Source organism: Pristiophorus japonicus, chromosome 15 (genome assembly GCF_044704955.1).
Source record: "Pristiophorus japonicus isolate sPriJap1 chromosome 15, sPriJap1.hap1, whole genome shotgun sequence".
Lineage (NCBI taxonomy): Eukaryota > Metazoa > Chordata > Chondrichthyes > Pristiophoridae > Pristiophorus > Pristiophorus japonicus.
In genome coordinates, this window is record NC_091991.1 from 147,700,180 (window position 1) to 147,721,147 (window position 20,968).

Consider the following 20,968-nt stretch of genomic DNA (forward strand, 5'->3'; position numbering starts at 1 on the left):
GTTCATGTGGTGCACATATACAGTTCATATATCAGGACGCCACCGATAATGATGGAAGTGCTTCTCAATGGCATCCCAGTATTAATGGAGTTAGACACGGGGGCCAGCCAGTCCCTGATGAGTATCAAACAGTTTGAAAGGTTGTGGGTGTCCAAGGCCAGGAGGCCAAAATTATTGCCGATTGACGCACAGCTACGGACATATACAAAGGAGATCATTCCGGTGCTAGGCAGCGCCACGGTAGTCGTGACCCACAAAGATTCGGAGAACAGGTTGCCACTCTGGATTGTCCCGGGGGACGGTCCCGCACTACTGGGGAGGAGTTGGCTTGCTGTCATGAACTGGAAATGGGGCGATGTCAATGCAATTTCTTCTGTGGAGCAAGTATCATGCTCACAGGTCCTGGACAAATTTGACTCATTATTTCAACCTGGCATCGGCACTTTCATGGGGGCCAAGGTAGTGATCCACATAAACCCGGATGCCAGGCCAGTACACCACAAGGCCAGAGCGGTGCCGTACGTGATGCGGGAAAAGATAGAATGTGAATTGGACTGCCTGCTGAGGGAAGGCATCATCTCGCCAGTCGAATTCAGTGACTGGGCGAGCCCAATCATGCCGGTGCTCAAGGCGGATGGGTCGGTCAGGATATGTGACGATTACAAGGCCACCATTAACGGGTGTCACTCCAAGACCAGTACCCGCTACCGAGAGCAGAGGACCTCTTTGCGACGCTATCCGGTGGCAAACTTTTTTCAAAATTAGACCTGACCTCAGCTTACATGACCCAGGAGCTGGCGAGTGAGTCGAATAAGCTGACCACCATCACGATACACAAGGAGTTGTTTGAGTATAATAGATGTCCGTTCGGGATTCGTTCGGCTGCAGCAATCTTTCAGTGAAATATGGAAAGCCTCCTCAAGTAGATTCTCAGGACGGTGGTTTTTCAAGACGACATCCTCATCACGGGTTGCGATACTGAAGAACACCTCCACAACCTGGAGGAGGCGCTACGCAGACTGGACCGGGTAGGGCTGCGACTGAAAAAGGCGAAGTGCGTTTTCTTAGCTCCAGAGGTAGAATTCCTGGAGAGGAGGGTAGCAGCAGACGGGATCAGACCTACTGCGTCCAAAACGCAAGCAATCCAGAGACCACCCAGACCTCGCAACACGATGGAGCTGAGTTCGTCCCTGGGGCTCCTGAACTATTTTGGTAACTTTCTTCCCAAATTGAGCACACTGTTAGAGCCGCTACACGTGCTCCTATGCAAAGGTCGTGATTGGGTCTGGGGGGACAGCCAGGAAAGGGTTTTTGATGGAGCATAACAAATTGCGTGCTCTAACAAACTGTTAACATTATATGACCCGTTTAAGAAACTTGTTTTAACGTGTGATGCGTCGTCCTATGGTGTCGGGTGTGTGTTGCAGCATGTGAATGCCAATGGTCAGTTACAGCTGGTAGCTTATGCCTCCAGAAGTCTGTCCCAGGCAGAAAGGGGCTACGGGATGGTAGAAAAGGAAGCGCTAGCATATGTATATGCAGTAAAAAAAATGCACCAGTACCTGTTTTGCAGGAAATTTGAGCTGGAGACAGATCACAAACCCCGAACGTCCCTTTTGGCCGACAACAAGGCCATAAATGCGAATGCATCAGCCCGCATACAGAGGTGGGCACTCACGCTAGCCAACTATGACTACACAATTTGGCACAGACCGGGCACTGAAAACTGCGCCGATGCACTCAGCAGGCTTCCACTAACCACCACTGAGGGGGCAACTGAGCATGATGCTGAGATGGTCATGGCTGTTGAAGCTTTCGAAAGCGAAAGCTCACCTATGACAGCCCGTCAGATTAAAATCTGGTTTAAATAAAGACCCGCTACTGTCTTTAGTTAAGAAATGTGTCCTGAATGGGGACTGGGCAGCCACGTACGGGGAATTTAAACCGTTTCATAGGCGCAAGGATGAACTCTCGGTTCAGGCCGATTGTCTACTGTGGGGAAAACGAGTAGTCATGCCCCAGATGGGCAGAGAGGTGTTTATCAGAGAACTTCACAATGAGCACCCGGGCATTGTCATGATGAAGGCAATTGCCAGGTCACACATTTGGTGGCCAGGGATAGATGCAGACCTGGAACTTTGTGTTCGCAGGTGCAACATGTGTGCTCAGCTGGGCAACGCACCCGGGGAAGCTCCCCTTTGCCCCTGGTCCTGGCCCGCCAAGCTATGGTCACGCATCCATGTGGACCACGCAGATCTTTTCATGGGAAAAATGTTTTTGGTTGTAGTGGACGCCTACTCCAAATGGGTTGAGTGTGCCATTTTAAATTCAAGCACATCCTCTGCCATGGTAGAAAGTCTATGGGCAATGTTCGCCGCCCATGGTCTACCGGATGTCTTGGTCAGTGACAATGGCCCATGCTTCACAAGCACTGAATTCCAGGACTTCATGGCAGGCAATGGAATCAACCATGCCCATGTCAGAACGGCACCATTCAAGCAGGCCTCAAACGGCCAGGCAGAACGAGCAGTGCAGATAATCAAACAGGGGATGCTCAGAATTCAAGGGGGTTCCCTACAAAGCCGCTTATCTCACCTCCTGTTGGCCAATAGATCCCGACCACACTCACTCACAGGGGTTCCAACCGCAGAGCTGCTAATGAAAAGGACGCTCAAAACCAGGTTGTCCCTTATACATCCCACTATGAAAGAAATCGTTGAGAGCAGGCGTCAGTCACAATGTGACTACCATGACAGGAATGCGAGGGCGCGATGTATTGATGTCAATGACCCTGTTTTTGTCCTTAATTACGCTGCAGGGCCCAAATGGCTTGCAGGCACTGTGATTGCCAAAGAGGGGAATAGGATTTTGGTAGTTAAACTTTACCAATGGACAAATCTGCCCCAAACACGTGGATCAAACTAAAAGGAGGTTCAGCAACCCCATAGAAGAAGCAGAGGAAGAACACGACGTAGAGTTTAGTCCACCACAGGCGACCGAACACCGGAACCAAGTGGAGGAGAGCCTAGTCACTGTGGCACAAATAGCAGACACTCAGGCCAGCGCCCAACAACCGGAGCCCCAACTCAGGTGCTCTACAAGGGAGCGTAAATCACCAGAGAGACTTAACCGGTGATCCCAATAAGACTTTGGGGGGGCGGGGAAGGTGATGTCATGTATACAACTATCATTGTAACCCATGTATAAGCTGACCTAAGTTGTACACCTTGAGAACATTGACCACAAGGGGGTGAACTTGTGGGAGACACTCCTAACCTGGACTTTCAGGTATAAAAGGGGAAATTCCACCCACCATCACTTGAGGTCTTGGTAATAAAGGTAACTGGTCACAGAATGACCTTCTCTCAAGTATGGGCCTCATGTGCATTTATACTGTATAGTAAGGACATATCAAATACAGAAGTGAAAATGTATTAGGTTTTTAAAATGATAAGGTGTATATTTAAACATTTAGCTTTTATATTGACCTTTTTGCTGATGCCATCTTGTATAACAGTGGTACGGAAGAGTCGGAGCAGTCCCTCCTGGGACAGCTTCTGAACCATTCTTACTATGGATTTCTTGCAGCACCTGGTGACCACACCATCTTGCTTCTCCTCCTCCATGATCATCTTCTGAAGCCTGGAAAACAAACAAAATAATGCTTCTCTGAAAGTAAGGCTACTTGTATTAGTTAACCAGGTCACAGGATTGTCCTGAAGAATCATGGATTTTATAGTTGAACCCTAAACTGTTTCAAATATAATTAACTGCAACTTTGGTAAAGCCATAATGGTACCTTTTTGATGTATTCTTTTATTTTTTTCCCCCCTCGAGCAATTGCCCCAATAACGTAGGTTTCAACTGAGTCAACAAGTAAATCCATCATGGGCTCCTCTATGGCTGCAAGTGTGATTATATCACCCTCACAATCAAGGAAAACACACAGATATAGGTGCGTTTTGCAAAGGGAGGAAATCTGGAGAATTACGGGTATAATTTTAAGATTGAGACTTGTCAAAACAACTCATTCAGGCTTAAAGGAAATGAGATTAAAGATCCATTAACACCACCGTTATTATCTCGAGAACTAGTGTTTTTCTACAAAAGGGAGTAGTATCTCATTGCTCGTTTCATTTAGTCACAGTATTGTGATTTATCTGTTGCATCATACACCCTGAGCTGTAACAGAGCAAGGATTATATAACTAAAGATATTCAGATGAATTTTGCACTTTCTTGCATTTAAAACACTCAAAGAAAAGTTGGGACGTTAATCTTTTGAAAAAAAAGAGGAAGTAATATTGAATCATCCATATAAATGTTGCATTTCTAGCAATACATGTCTAATTCTGGAATTCCTGAATTAATTCCACACAATACAGTAGCTGCTCATTTCCCTGGCATTACAATGTCTGATAATTGTTTGTCCATTACCAGACAACTTTCACAAAAGTTATTGGCTAAGATTCAATAGATCTGACAGAGAGAGCATAGTCCTCTCTGTACAGAATCATAGGTTGACATCATGCACTGAAACTTACGAAAACAGGCTTTCAATCAGTTTCAAATTCCGTACGGCTTCAATTATCATGTTTTGTCGTTTTAGCATCCTAAAAGTTTCATGAGGTCTCTTTAAATGAGTATCCTTGCTTGGTCTCCTCTTCTTTCCGAGGCCCTTCTCCTGAGAAAATAAATGTAAAATATAGGTACAAACAGAGGAGACATTACTGTGATGAGCATCAAGCCTTCAAAGTATTTATCGGTTCCAGAAATAAATTTCCTCTCCTTTCAATCTTTAGCGACCTGTGATATAATGTATAATCGATTCAACAGAGAGCTCTCTGCCAATAAACATTTTGTTCATTCTCGATGATTCTCAGGTTTTAATTTGCATCCTTGCATTAAACATTTGCAAACAATACAATTTGATAATGAATGCTGTTAGGCAGTGTTAAAGGTACATACCAAAAATGGTTTCGTCACATCATTATTGTCGGGATTTTTTTTTTTTTTTTTAAACAGAATTAAAACTGAAGTAGTTCAACCGCTCCAGAAAAGTCTGGAATTGCTCATTAAAGACAGGGTATAACACACTTCTCGTGATGTACAGAAGAGTATCACAAGCCCATTTTAGAAAAACATGCTACAAGTCTCTCCTAGATCGAGTGTGAATGAATACGTGTATTATGGTTCCATCTATTTATAAAATATAAAAAGCCACTTAATGCAATTATTAACTGCAGATAATTGACTTCGTGCATCAGTGTTTACAGCCAGGAGTCCACATCCAAGGACATGTGGCACAGTCAATTAGCACACTCTCGAATTGGATCAAATCCAGCCTAGACTGACAGGAAGTCCCTTCTTTGTGCTGGCTGCAAGAAACTGTGCAATGACTCTGTGCAGCATCAATAGGTCAAAAGCCGTAGGGGTACGGTCATGTAGTGGTTATGTTACTGGACGAGTAATCCAGAGAATAGGTGATCAAATCCCATCTGGAAAGTTTGAGAATTTAAATTGAGTTTTTTTTTAAATCTGGAAATAAAGGCCCCAAGTTTCCACATGATTTTCTCCTGATTTTTAGGAGCAACTGGTGGAGAACGGAGTATCTTAGAAATTGGAATTCTCCACATTTAAGTTTTCTGCAGTTCTAGTCAGGTAGAACAGTTTCACATTTGAACAGAATTTTTTTTTCAAAAGGGGGCGTGTCTGGCCACTGACACCTGATTTGAAAGTTTCCACAGTGAAAACGTACTCCAAACTAACTTAGAATGGAGCAAGAGAAGATTTTTGTAGGCTTGATAAAACCTTGTCTACACATTAAAAAATCAGCCGCAGGTTACAAATTAGGCGTCGGGAACGAGGTGGGGGTGGGGGGGGGGGGGGGAAGGGAAGTCATTACATTCTACAATAAATCCTTAGTTATACTTATACAAATATTATACAAATAAATCCAACCTGAATAAAAATTTATAAACAAAGAAAAGATTAAATAAACCATGTTCCTACCTGTGTGAAAGTGCTTCGGGCAGGCCTTTCAGGCAGCGGTTTTCCGACGGCAGGCAGGGAGAAAGCTGCAGGAAGCCTCAGAACTTGAGGCAGCCGTTCCCGTCGGCAGGGGGGGGGGAGGGGAGGCAGTGAGAAGGCTGCAGGAAGCCTCAGAACTTGGGGCAGCCGTTCCCGACGGGCCCGACCGACGGCAGGGGGGGGGAGGGGAGGCAGTGAGAAGGCTGCAGGAAGCCTCAGAACTTGAGGCAGCCGTTCCCGACGGCAGGGGGGGAGGGAGTGAGAAGACTGCAGGAAGCCTCAGAACTTGAGGCAGCCGTTCCCGACGGCAAGGAAGGAGAGGCAGTGAGAAGGCTGCAGGAAGCCTCAGAACTTGAGGCAGCCGTTCCCGACAGGACCGACCGACAGCAGGGGGAGAAAGCTGCAAGAAGCCTCAGTGCTGATCATGGAAGGGCAATGTGGTTTTATTAAAAAATGTTAAAAATTGAACAGCTACAAAGAACTACAAAAATGGCCGAGTGCCAATGTTTCCTTTACACTGTGCGTGCGCGAACGCTCCAACACGCACGCGCAGGGTTGCCGGCACTAAAAAAAACTCATTTAAATGGTACCCGCCCCCTCCTATTTACAAAATCGGCGCGAGTGGTAGGCTCCGCCCCGTGTGCCGCGCCAAGCAGACATCGAGCTGCAAAGCGCTCGAGAATAGCGCGTTTCTTTTCAGGCGCCGTTTTCGGCGCCCAGCTTGGCCGCGTGTGGAAACTTGGGGCCATAAAGTTGACATCAGTAAAATAGTGAGCATCAGATTGCTGTAAATATCCAACAGGTTCACTAATGTCCTTTAGGGAAGTAAACATGCCACCCGTACCTCATCTAGCCAGTCCCACACCAACCTGCTTGACTCGAAAGCCACTCAGTTGTATTAAACTGGTAGGGATGGGCAACAAATGTCACGCAAGGTTTGATCTTACAGCTTAAGATGCTATAAGAGCACAACTGAATTGCAAGTTATTTTAGTTAATACACACCACTGTTTAAAAAAATCCACTAATCTTGGGAATTTCAGCAAATTTATATCATGCAACATAACTGGGACAATTTCAAGGGATGAAACAGGTAACCAGCAAGACTGGAACATTGTTCCTTTTACAACGAGCTGGTGCCACTTTATTACCATAAATACAGTGTCAAACTATCCAAGCATAAATTGGTTCCATGCGACTACAATGAAAAACAAGATAATGGCCCTGAATTTATGGTGGGGATGACGGCGAACCGTCAGAGTACACAGTCATACCGCCTTTGAAACTGACCGCGCGTGCGTGCATGCGGTAGTACTGACTGCTAAACAAAGGTCAAGGGCCTGGAAAACTAATTTTAATTTTGTTCAGTGTGAAATGTGTCCACAAAAAATTACATTTTTTAAGAAACTGTCCAAAAAATGTTTTACATTTTTTTTTAAAGTTTGTGCATCTTTATTTTATTTTGCCTTTTCTTCAATCTTTCTTTTGCTCTCTAATTATTTTTTTTAAGTTAGAATTTTAGGAGCTTACTCACTTCCTTGTTCACAATCTGGGAGAATTCTGCCTTTTGATTGGCTGCTTAAATCAGCCTGTTGACACTATAGCAGCTCGCACAAGGGGATCCCCATTAAGTTTCGTTGAATTGAATTCAAGGTTGGAAAACCCGAAGTTCTCGACAGAGGGATTGCGAGATCCCCGTGCGGAGCGTACTTCAGGGCCAGCAACGAATGCCTTCGCTTCGCTGCTGACTGCAAATTCCGAGCCAATAATGAAGTCTGAACTGCTTTGCAAAAAGATCTTTATACCTTTGCTTTTTCAACCTTAACCTCTTCAACGACAACATTCTCTTCACTTTGACCTTGCGCTGACTGAGTACAAGAGATAAGGCCTGGATTCTGTTGGGTGGGGTTTAATTGAACATCTATCTGCTGCAATTCTCTGGATGGCTCTTCAGCGTTCTCAGCTATATTCTGGGGATGAGCCATTCCGACTGCCGTTTTTCGTAAACCAGATAATTTTCTACCTGTAGAAAACACAAATCATTATAAAAATTTGCCGATTTACATCTTACCACATTGAAAACAAATATCTATTCAATTGAGCTTATTCCAGAGTGAGGAATACCTCACAAACTATAAACAAAGATCTGAGCAGTTATAAAGGCCAGCGGGAGTCGAGCAGTCAGTCGAGGAGGCGGGAGCTCGGAGCAGCGCGAGTCCGGGGTCGGCGAGAGGCCTATAAAGGCCAGCGGGAGTCGAGCAGTCAGTCGAGGAGGCGGGAGCTCGGAGCAGCGCGAGTCCGGAGTCGGCGAGAGGCGTACCGGTGCAGCTACAGGGAGAAGGCAAAAAAACAAAGGTGACGTCACAGCCTAGGGGGTAAGTGATTGGCTGGTGATTGGTGAGTAGTTTTTCTTTTTCTTCTTATATTGGTCAGTAACTTTTAACATTGTTATTACCAGTTTAAGTGTATCTAAGGGTTAAGACATGGCAGGAGAGCTCGGTCGGGTGTTATGCTCCTCCTGTACCATGTGGGAACTCAGGGACACTTCCGGTGTCCCTGACGACTACGTGTGCGGGAAGTGTATCCGCCTCCAGCTCCTGACGGTCCGCGTTGCGGAATTGGAGCTGAGGGTGGATTTACTCTGGAGCATCCACGATGCTGAGAATGACGTGAGTATCACGTGTAGTGAGTTGGTCTTACCGCAGGGAAAGGGTCCACAGCCAGATAGGGAATGGAAGACCAGCAGGAAGAGTAGAGCAAGGAAGGTAGTGCAGGGGTCCCCTGCGGTCATCCCCCTGCAAAACAGATACACCGCTTTGGGTACTGTTGAGGGGAATGACTCATCAGGGGAGGGCAGCAGCAGCCAAGTTCATGGCACCGTGGCTGGCTCTGCTGCACAGGAGGGCAAGAAAAAGAGTGGGAGAGCGATAGTGATAGGGGATTCAATTGTGAGGGGAATAGATAGGCGTTTCTGCGGCCGCAACCGAGACTCCAGGATGGTATGTTGCCTCCCTGGTGCAAGGGTCAAGGATGTCTCGGAGCGGGTGCAGGACATTCTGAAATGGGAGGGAGAACAGCCAGTTGTCGTGGTGCACATTGGTACCAACGACATAGGCAAAAAAAGGGATGAGGTCCTACGAAACGAATTTAAGGAGCTAGGAGCTAAATTAAAAAGTAGGACCTCAAAAGTAGTAATCTCGGGATTGCTACCAGTGCCACGTGATAGTCAGAGTAGGAATCGCAGGATAGCGCAGATGAATACGTGGCTTGAGCAGTGGTGCAGCAGGGAGGGATTCAAATTCCTGGGGCATTGGGACCGGTTCTGGGGGAGGTGGGACCAGTACAAACCGGACGGTCTGCACCTGGGCAGGACTGGAACCAATGTCCTAGGGGGAGTGTTTGCTAGTGCTGTTGGGGAGGATTTAAACTAATATGGCAGGGGGATGGGAACCAATGCAGGGAGACAGAGGGAAACAAAAAGGAGCCAAAAGCAAAAGACAGAAAGGAGATGAGGAAAAGTGTAGGGCAGAGAAACCCAAGGCAAAGAACAAAAAGGGCCACTGTACAGCAAAATTCTAAAAGGACAAAGGGTGTTAATAAAACAAGCCTGAAGGCTTTGTGTCTTAATGCAAGGAGTATCCGCAATAAGGTGGATGAATTAATTGTGCAAATAGATGTTAACAAATATGATGTGATTGGGATTACGGAGACGTGGCTCCAGGATGATCAGGGCTGGGAACTCAACATTCAGGGGTATTCAACATTCAGGAAGGATAGAATAAAAGGAAAAGGAGGTGGGGTAGCATTGCTGGTTAAAGAGGAGATTAATGCAATAGTTAGGAAAGACATTAGCTTGGATGATGTGGAATCTATATGGGTAGAGCTGCAGAACACCAAAGGGCAAAAAACGTTAGTAGGAGTTGTGTACAGACCTCCAAACAGTAATAGGGATGTTGGGGAGGGCATCAAACAGGAAATTAGGGGTGCATGCAATAAAGGTGTAGCAGTTATAATGGGTGACTTTAATATGCACATAGATTGGGCTAGCCAAACTGGAAGCAATACGGTGGAGGAGGATTTCCTGGAGTGCATAAGGGATGGTTTTCTAGACCAATATGTTGAGGAACCAACTAGGGGGGAGGCCATCTTAGACTGGGTGTTGTGTAATGAGAGAGGATTAATTAGCAATCTCATTGTGCGAGGCCCCTTGGGGAAGAGTGACCATAATATGGTGGAATTCTGCATTAGGATGGAGAATGAAACAGTAATTTCAGAGACCATGGTCCAGAACTTAAAGAAGGGTAACTTTGAAGGTATGAGGCGTGAATTGGCTAGGATAGATTGGCGAATGATACTTAGGGGGTTGACTGTGGATGGGCAATGGCAGACATTTAGAGACCGCATGGATGAAGTACAACAATTGTACATTCCTGTCTGGCGTAAAAATAAAAAGGGGAAGGTGGCTCAACCGTGGCTATCTAGGGAAATCAGGGATAGTATTAAAGCCAAGGAAGTGGCATACAAATTGGCCAGAAATAGCAGCGAACCTGGGGACTGGGAGAAATTTAGAACTCAGCAGAGGAGGACAAAGGGTTTGATTAGGACAGGGAAAATGGAGTATGAGAAGAAGCTTGCAGGGAACATTAAGGCGGATTGCAAAAGTTTCTATAGGTATGTAAAGAGAAAAAGGTTGGTGAAGACAAACGTAGGTCCCCTGCAGTCAGAATCAGGGGAAGTCATAACGGGGAGCAAAGAAATGGCGGATCAATTGAACAAGTACTTTGGTTCGGTATTCACTAAGGAGGATACAAACAACCTTCCGGATATAAAAGGGGTCAGAGGGTCTAGTAAGGAAGAGGAACTGAGGGAAATCTTTATTAGTCGGGAAATTGTGTTGGGGAAATTGATGGGATTGAAGGCAGATAAATCCCCAGGGCCTGATGGCCTGCATCCTAGAGTACTTAAGGAGGTGGCCTTGGAAATAGCGGATGCATTGACAGTCATTTTCCAACATTCCATTGACTCTGGATCAGTTCCTATGGAGTGGAGGGTAGCCAATGTAACCCCACTTTTTAAAAAAGGAGGGAGAGAGAAAACAGGGAATTATAGACCGGTCAGCCTGACCTCAGTAGTGGGTAAAATGATGGAATCAATTATTAAGGATGTCATAGCAGTGCATCTGGAAAATGGTGACATGATAGGTCCAAGTCAGCATGGATTTGTGAAAGGGAAATCATGCTTGACAAATCTTCTGGAATTTTTTGAGGATGTTTCCAGTAAAGTGGACAAAGGAGAACCAGTTGATGTGGTATATTTGGACTTTCAGAAGGCTTTCGACAAGGTCCCACACAAGAGATTAATGTGCAAAGTTAAAGCACATGGGATTGGGGGTAGTGTGCTGACGTGGATTGAGAACTGGTTGTCAGACAGGAAGCAAAGAGTAGGAGTAAACGGGTACTTTTCAGAATGGCAGGCAGTGACTAGTGGAGTGCCGCAAGGTTCTGTGCTGGGGCCCCAGCTGTTTACATTGTACATTAATGATTTAGACGAGGGGATTAAATGCAGTATCTCCAAATTTGCGGATGATACTAAGTTGGGTGGCAGTGTGAGCTGCGAGGAGGATGCTATTAGGCTGCAGAGTGACTTGGATAGGTTAGGTGAGTGGGCAAATGCATGGCAGATGAAGTATAATGTGGATAAATGTGAGGTTATCCACTTTGGTGGTAAAAACAGAGAGACAGACTATTATCTGAATGGTGACAGATTAGGAAAAGGGAAGGTGCAACGAGACCTGGGTGTCATGGTACATCAGTCATTGAAGGTTGGCATGCAGGTACAGCAGGCGGTTAAGAAAGCAAATGGCATGTTGGCCTTCATAGCGAGGGGATTTGAATACAGGGGCAGGGAGGTGTTGCTACAGTTGTACAGGGCCTTGGTGAGGCCACACCTGGAGTATTGTGTACAGTTTTGGTCTCCTAACTTGAGGAAGGACATTCTTGCTATTGAGGGAGTGCAGCGAAGGTTCACCAGACTGATTCCCGGGATGGCGGGACTGACCTATCAAGAAAGATTGGATCAATTGGGCTTGTATTCACTGGAGTTCAGAAGAATGAGAGGGGACCTCATAGAAACGTTTAAAATTCTGACGGGTTTAGACAGGTTAGATGCAGAAAGAATGTTCCCAATGTTGGGGAAGTCCATAACCAGGGGTCACAGTCTGAGGATAAGGGGTAAGCCATTTAGGACCGAGATGAGGAGAAACTTCTTCACCCAGAGAGTGGTGAACCTGTGGAATTCTCTACCACAGAAAGTAGTTGAGGCCAATTCACTAAATATATTCAAAAGGGAGTTAGATGAAGTCCTTACTACTCGGGGGATCAAGGGTTATGGCGAGAAAGCAGGAAGGGGGTACTGAAGTTTCATGTTCAGCCATGAACTCATTGAATGGCGGTGCAGGCTAGAAGGGCTGAATGGCCTGCTCCTGCACCTATTTTCTATGTTTCTATGTTAAGGTTGGTCCTTATTTTTAGTTCTACAGTACCTCCAAATACAAATGAACAGATCGTTATCCAAACTGGAGAACACTGTTCATTTAGGAAGGCCATATTGGCAACATGATCTTCCTCCACTATAGGTCACCCGCCGAGGCTCAACTCACTTCTGTAAAAACAGATGATAGCAGCAGATACCAAGGTGATACAAGAGAGAACAAACATGAACTACGGAGCTCCACACTGATCAACCAGAAGGAATTGGAAATGTGTATAACAGATTCAATTGTGAAGATTGATTTATACTCAATGAGAAAAACATTTGCGTTATAAAAACAGAAAATGCTGGAAATCTCAGGTGGTCAAGCAGCATCTGTGGAGAGAAACAGTTAACGTTTCAGGTCTGTGACCCTTCGTCAGAACTAGAAAAGTCAGAGATGTAACAGGTTCTTAAGGGGCAGGGAAATGGAGAGGGGAGGAAAGAATAAAAGGGAAGGTCTCTGATAGGGTGGAAGGTAGGAGATTAAGAGACAAAAGGGATGATGGGCAAAAATGAGATGGTAATGGGACAAGTAAAGAAACAAAAAGATGAGTCTAGAGGGGGTGTGAATGGTGGAATCATCACCAGCTGCCATGGGAAAGAGAAAAAAAAAAGGGGGGGGGTTGTATGGGTGTTTGGCATATGCAGAATTCCATTGCCATGGGCAAACAGTCTCCAAACTAGTTAGACCACACACAGAGAATTTGTTTGCCCATAAGGGGCTGCAGCCTCTCTCCCTGTAGGAACACACCAAATTTACCCAAACCAAGAGCTTTGGTGCAGGTTGGTAACTGCCAACATTTAAGGACCCACTCCCCACCTAAAGTATCCACAGAAGTATTGCAGATGTTTAATTGCTGAAAACCATGCAGTTTACCAGCACAGAGCATTAATTCGTTTTCCACCTTTGTCCAACCAGTACCATGCTACCAGTCATAGCATTGTCATGCAGCATTATCTAGAGTCAAATGCGAGGAATCCTAGCTCCAAGTGACAGGGCTATCCTGTATGTGGCAGCCAACAGATTATGTAAAAGTAGTACAGAAAATAGACAAGAAATTCAATTGAATATTGAGGCCTGATTTGAGATGCACAAAGGGTTTGTTAGTTTGAGTTGTCAAATTAAGGCTATAACAATGCTTTAGGAATAAATATTACTTAATATGAATTACTTAATATGTAGTAAAATATATATTTTTGTATGTTCAATACTTGATATCAGTGCCGACGAACATACAAAAATATATATTTTACTCGATATTTCATGAAATAGTATTTAACAATGGCTTTAACCAAGATTTTAATCAAATGAAACAAAATGTTTAGGTCGACAACAGTCTTTAAGTTCTACTGAAGGTCACGGTAGCTCAAGTACATTCTGCAAGATTCGCAATTTCCCATGTACACCCTTTGGCTCTATTAATAACAGCCAGTCAACTAACATACCACCATCCTTAATTGCGAGTGGTAAACCATGCCCTTAAGGGTATAGGAGCTCAAGACCCTTCGGACCAGAACAGGTTGAACGTTTCAAAGTAGCAAGAGTAGAGCACAGCTATCCTGGGAGAACAACTGGGATAGGATTTCAGAGTGAGGACTAGAGTAGGAAGACCATACAACCAACACGAGTCCTGGATGGTGCTAAAAAAGTTAAAAAAGGGATAGAATCCCTGTGGTTCTCCCACTCTGTTTTGGACAACTGCCATTTATTTATGAAGGTTGAACAAATAAAAAAGTTGTCATGGTGCATACAGGTAAAAAAACAGGATGATGTCCTACAAGACGAATTTAGGGAGCTAGGAGCTAAATTAAAAAGTAGGACCTCAAAAGTAGTAATCTCAAGATTGCTACCAGTGCCACGTGCTAGTCAGAGTAGGAATCGCAGGATAGCTCAAATGAATACGTGGCTTGAGGAGTGCTGCACAAGAGAGGGATTCAAATTCCTGGGACATTGGAACCAGTTCTGGGGGAGGTGGGACCAGTACAAACCGGATGGTCTGCACCTGGGCAGGACCGGAATCAATGTCACAGGGGGAGTGTTTGTTAGTGCTTTGGGGAGGGGTTAAACTAATATGGCAGGGGGATGGGAACCTATGCAGGGAGACAGGGGGAAGTAGAATCGGGGCAGAAGCAAAAGATAGAAAGAAGAAAAGTAAAAGTGGAGGGCGGAGAAATCGAAGGCATAAAGCAAAAAGGGCCACATTACAGCAAAATTCTAAAGGGGCAAAGTGTGTTAGAAAGGCAAGCCTGAAGGCCCTATACCTCAATGCGAGGGGTATTCGGAATAAGGTGGACGAATTAACAGCGCAGATAGCAGTTAATGGGTATGATGTAATTGGCATCAGGGAGACATGGCTCCAGGGTGACCAAGGCTGGGAACTCAACACCCAGGGGTATTCAACATTTAGGAAGGATAGACAGAAAGGAAAAGGAGGCGGGATGGCGTTGCTGGTTAAAGAGGAAATTAATGCAATAGTAAGAAAGGACATTAGCTTGGATGATGTGGAATCAGTATGGGTGGAACTACAGAATACCAAAGGGCAGAAAACGCTAGTGGGAGTTGTGTACAGACCACCAAACAGCAGTAGTAAGGTTGGGGACAGCATCAAACAAGAAATTAGGGATGCATGCAATAAAGGTGACTTTTATCTACATATTGATTGGGCTAACCAAACTGGTAGCAATGCGATGGAGGAGGATTTCCCAGAGTGTATTAGGGATGGTTTTCTAGACCAATATGTCGAGGAACCAACTAGGGAGCTGGCCATCCTAGACTGGGTGATGTGTAATGAGAAAGGACTAATTAACAATCTTGTTGTGCGAGGCCCCTTGGGGAAGAGTGACCATAACATGATAGAATTCTTTATTAAGATGGAGAGTGACACAGTTAATTCAGAAACTAGGGTCCTGAACTTAAGGAAAGGTAACTTCGATGGCATGAGGCATGAATTGGCTAGAATAGACTGGCAAATGATATTTAAAGGATTTGACGGTGGATAGGCAATGGCAAACATTTAAAGATCACATGGGTGAATTTCAGCAATTGTACATCCCTGTCTGGAGTAAAAATAAAACGGGGAAGATGGCTCAACTGTGGCGAACAAGGGAAATTAAGGATAGTGTTAAAGCCAAGGAAGAGGCATATAAATTGGCCAGAAAAAGCAACAAACCTGAGGACTGGGAGAAATTTAGAATTCAGCAGAGGAGGACAAAGGGTTCAATTAAGAGGGGGGGGGGGGGGGAAATAGAGTACGAGAAGAAGCTTGCCGGAAACATAAAAACTGACTGCAAAAGCTTCTATAGATATGTGAAGAGAAAAAGATTAGTGAAGACAAATGTAGGTCCCTTGCAGTCGGATTCAGGTGAATTTATAATGGGGAACAAAGAAATGGCAGACCAATGGAACAAATACTTTGGTTCTGTCTTCACAAAGGAAGACACAAATAACCTTCTGGAAGTACTAGGGGAACGAGGGTCTAGTAAGAAGGGGGAATGGAAGGATATCCTTATTAGGCGGGAAATTGTGTTAGGGAAATTAATGGGATTGAAGGCCGATAAATCCCCGGGGCCTGATAGTCTGTATCCCAGAATACTTAAGGAAATGGCCCTAGAAATAGTGGATGCATTGGTGATCATTTTCCAACAGTCTATCGACTCTGGATCAGTCCCTATGGACTGGAGGGTGGCTAATGTAACACCACTTTATAAAAAAGGATGGAGAGAGAAAGCGGGTAATTATAGACCGGTTAGCCTGACATCAGTAGTGGGGAAAATGTTGGAATCAATCATTAAGGATGAAATAGCAGTACATTTGGAAAGCAGTGACAGGATCGGACCAAGTCAGCATGGATTTATGAAAGGGAAGTCATGCTTGATGAATCTTCTGGAATTTTTTGAGGATGTAACTAGCAGAGTGGACAAAGGAGAAACAGTGGATGTGGTGTATTTGGACTTTCAAAAGACTTTTGACAAGGTCCCACACAAGAGATTGGTGTGCAAAATCAAAGCGCATGGTATTGGGGGTAATATACTGACATGGATAGAGAACTGGCTGACAGACAGGAAGCAGAGAGTCGGGATAAACGGGTCCTTTTCGGAATGGCAGGCAGTGACTAGTGGAGTGCAGCAGGGCTCAGTGCTGGGACCCCAGCTCTTTACAATATACATCAATGATTTGGATGAAGGAATTGAGTGTAATATCTCCAAGTTTGCAGATGACACTAAACTGGGTGGCGATGTGAGTTGTGAGGGAGAAGCTCGGAGGCTGCAGGGTGACTTGGACAGGTTAGGTGAGTGGGCAAATGCATGGCAGATGCAGTATAATGTGGATAAATGTGAGGTTATCCACTTTGGGGGCAAAAACGCGAAGATAGAATATTATCTGAATGGCGGCAGATTAAGAAAAGGGGAGGTGCAACGAGACATGGGTGTCATGGTTCATCAGTCATTGAAAGTTGGCATACAGGTACAGCAGGTGGTGAAGAAGGCAAATGGTATGTTGGCCTTCATAGCTAGGGGATTTGAGTATAGGAGCAGGGAGTTCTTACTGCAGTTGTACAGGGCCTTGATGAGGCCTCACCTGGAATATTGTGTTTAGGTTTGGTCTCCTAATCTGAGGAAGGACGTTCTTGCTATTGAGGGAGTGCAGCGAAGGTTCACCAGACTGATTCCAGGGATGGCAGGACTGACATGAGAGACTGGATCAACTGGGCCTTTATACATTGGAGTTTAGAAGGATGAGAGGGGATCTCATAGAAACATACAAGATTCTGATGGGACGGGACAGGTTAGATGCGGGTAGAATGTTCCCAATGATGGGGAAGTCCAGAACCAGGGGACACAGTCTTAGGATAAGGGGTAGGCCATTTAGGACTGAGATGAGGAGAAACTTCTTCACTCAGAGTTGTTAACCTGTGGAATTCCCTGTCGCAGAGAGTTGTTGATGCCAGTTCATTGGATATATTCAAGAGGAACTTAGATATGGCCCTTACGGCTAAGGGGATCAAGGGATATGGAGAGAAAGCAGGAAAGGGGTACTGAGGGAATGATCAGCCATGATCTTATTGAATGATGGTGCAGGCTCGAAGGGCCGAATGGTCTACTCCTGCACCTATTTTCTATGTTTCTAAAGCAGGAAGTAAATTTCTGCATAAAATATTCTGGCGCATCCATCACCTTCAATAGGAATTCAAGTCTGATTTTTGGCAGATGTGAGTAGAAATATATTGATTGTTGTAGCCTTATGTAGTCTAATTTTATCACACTGAAGGAGAAAAATTCTATTATAATTGTATATTTTATGAGCATTCCAGTACATGTTGCCTCAGTGACTCCCAAATAGTGGGACCCAGGTCAATGCCCATCCTTGACTGTCATTTGAAACACTTGAATAGGTTGCTATATAGAGCTATTTGCAACAACAAAGCATTTGGCCGACCAACATTTACGACTATTAGCAACAATCCTAGCCAAGCGAAAGATTTTGTTGCACAGGCTTACAAACAGCAATGCAAATAAATAATTCACCATTAACTGTAAAATACAATAACTGACCTTTGCCCAATTTTGTCTTGAGACCTTTTTTCAGTTTGAATTTTCTTAGCAATGCACTTTTAACTAATTTCTTTCCTTTGTTTATTTTCTGTGAGGTAGTGCATTTCCTTTCTCTGTATTCCGAATGAGAAGATGATTTGTTCTGCACGGGGATTGTTGGCAACTCTACAGGTTCCGCTCCATCACGATTTGCCTCTGATAAGCCTTCTGGTAAACTCTGTGGCGTGTTTTTGCATACACCCAGAGATAAGCGCTCTGGTAAGTTCTTCGGTGGAGCTCGTGCTTGCTGGGGAACAGGTTCCGATTCAGCAAGAGCAAGGGGCAGGAGGCTAGTTGTCGCTAACCGCTCACTTCGAGCCTTTTCCTTTTCAAACTGTTTGCTCAACTCACTCTGCTCCACAAATGTCTTTGCCACGTATTTAGTTGTGCGCTGACGACCTTCATCTTCCATGAAGCCCTGTTATAAAGAACATTTACACTTAGAATTTTGGAACACACGAAGGTTCTCTTCTTTTGTGTCAATGATTTAAAAAATTAAGACTCTGAAATTTTCGGAGCTAACGAGGGCGAGAGCCCGATTTCTGCCCCGGGAAGCCAGGAAGTTGTGATGGAACCTGGTTATGCTGGAATTCTACCCCATTTGCCGTGGCCCTTTAAATGCCAGTGGGAGCTATTCACGTGGGACGGCGGAAGATTTGCCCATGTCAAGGTGTTGTGGCCAGGAAGGGGGGTTTCCCGGGGACTTCCAACCATTATGTCATCCATGGGTCTTAGTGGAACTCACACCAGTACGGTTGAAGCATTTAAGGCAGCCCCAAACTTTTACTAAACTAAGGACTCTACCCCGGAGGAGATTAAAAACTGTAGCCTGCAGGGATAATTACTCTTCAGGGAGCTGAAGGACTTTCTGGCTGAATTTTTCTTCGACCCAGAAGGGCCAGGGGGAAACTCAGGCACAGCAGCTATGGGCCGCTCTTTCTTTTAGACAGACAGATTGGGTGGGTGCTACTGAGGTATCATACAGCTGCAATGTGCTTGCCCCAGTCAAGTTTGAGCCCATTCTTATGATTTAGGATGGGGTCTCCAGCTTTGGGCTATATTAAACAAGGTTCTGGTTCGACACACATTCACTGGCAAAGTGCGTGCTGTGGAATTTCAAGGCCTTCATTTTAAAATTCAAAATACCCTGGGGTACTAGCTAAAGCCATGCAACTTTCCGGTATCGAGCACAGGTAGATTTTCTGCACTTTTTCCAGCTAGGACCACCCTATCCATTAGTACACCGGCTATCAGGGTAATCTAGAACTAAACGGGGACAACCCCTGCCTGCAGCCTGGCCAGCTGCTCAATCACCAACAGCTTCCTTATTAAGTACCACAGACCTGTCTGGCTCAATGATCAGATTACAGGGCCCAAATTTGGCCAGGAGTTGCTCCGTTTTTTTTGGAGCAACTTGATTTTTTTGGAGTATCTTAAAAATCACAATTCTGCACATTTAATTTGCACCAGTGTAAGTGAGTTAGTTAGGATTTTTTTTAGTTTAGTTTTTTTTCCAAAAGGGGGCGTTACCAGCCACCTACACCTGTTTTGGCCATTTAAGCTAGTTTGGACAGCTAATAGTTGCTCCAAACTAACTTAGGCCAGTGTATGTGGCCACTTGTGGCCCGCACAGAAAACCCTTGTGGAGAGTTAAGAAATCAGCGCAGGCAAGTACATTTAAAGCACCGAGCACTAAACAAAGCACAAAAATAAGCATTCAATAATAAAAAATACAAGGAAGCTGAGAGGACCTGCACCTAGCACCAAGACTTACAAAGCACAAAAAGTAATAAATAATGAATTAACAAATAAAAAATAGAAGGAACCCTGCAACTAAAGCACCAAGACCAAAGTAATAAGCAATCAATCAATAACAAATAAAAAATAGAAGTCCTACCTTTATGTGAAGGGAAGGCAGCGGGCCACCGATGAGGGAGCCCATTCGGCCAGGGATAGGGGCAGCGTGCTTCGGGCCCCTCCCACACACCCTGCAGAGCACACTCACAGATTCTGGGGGCGAGGAGCTACTGCGCATGCACACACACTAGTGCGCATGTGCAGAGCAGTGCTGGGACCTGGCTCCGCCCCCGAATCCAGTTGCCACGCTGCGCCACCATCGAGGAGAGGCTGGGGAGCGGCCAAATTCGGCCTGAAGATTTTTGCCGCCCTTGATGTTCTACAAAAACGACGCACCTCTGGTGAGTGCGCCAGAAATCTGTACTGGCCAAATTTGGGCCCAGAGTCTACCACAACGCATCAACTCCGTCCCAATCGCCCATTACCAAATGTGCCACCAACTCGACCCTGAAGAAAGTCTGCTGTACCTCCTGTCTCCAAGTGGCTTCATTTATTTATTAGCCAGTTGGTCATTTTAGATTTACATCAGATCATCACACTACAACACAGAGCAGAGAGGAAGAATGAAATAAAATACAGTGAAGTTAAGAATTAGACAGTGGTACAAAAAGTTGATTGTAAATGTGCAATTCATGCTCTACAGTTCCATACTTTCATACTCAATGCTGAAGCAACATATTCAGATTAGGACTGATATGATCCCAAGTGCATTTCTTTACCGTAATAACTTTGTATCTTTCCAGCAGGCGGCACAGCATCCGACCTTCGAGTTTCCCAACATTCAATGCCAATCGGATCTCAGTCTGTGAAATCCCTCTGGTGCCTCTCCTCTCAACTAGAAATTCCAAGCAAAATAAAAGATAATGATTAAAATCTTTTCTTTGAAGGTAATCATGCCGTGGTTTTCTTTATAATACATTACAACAGTGCCTACTCTTCAAAATTCTCCTCAGCACATAC

General features: G+C 44.9%; 1 protein-coding gene across 2 annotated transcripts in view; it reads right to left on the bottom strand.

Annotated features, from left to right (window-relative positions):
- LOC139281113 (general transcription factor 3C polypeptide 1) overlaps window positions 1-20,968 on the bottom strand; it is an 87,938-nt gene that overhangs the window by 56,842 nt on the left and 10,128 nt on the right. For both annotated transcript variants that reach the window (XM_070901073.1, XM_070901072.1), the window contains 5 exons: window positions 20,728-20,843; window positions 18,113-18,569; window positions 7,834-8,051; window positions 4,544-4,683; window positions 3,489-3,642 (listed from right to left, as the gene is read on the bottom strand). In XM_070901073.1, coding sequence (XP_070757174.1) covers window positions 3,489-3,642; window positions 4,544-4,683; window positions 7,834-8,051; window positions 18,113-18,569; window positions 20,728-20,843 — 1,085 coding nt within the window. The remainder of the gene's footprint in view (window positions 1-3,488; window positions 3,643-4,543; window positions 4,684-7,833; window positions 8,052-18,112; window positions 18,570-20,727; window positions 20,844-20,968) is intronic.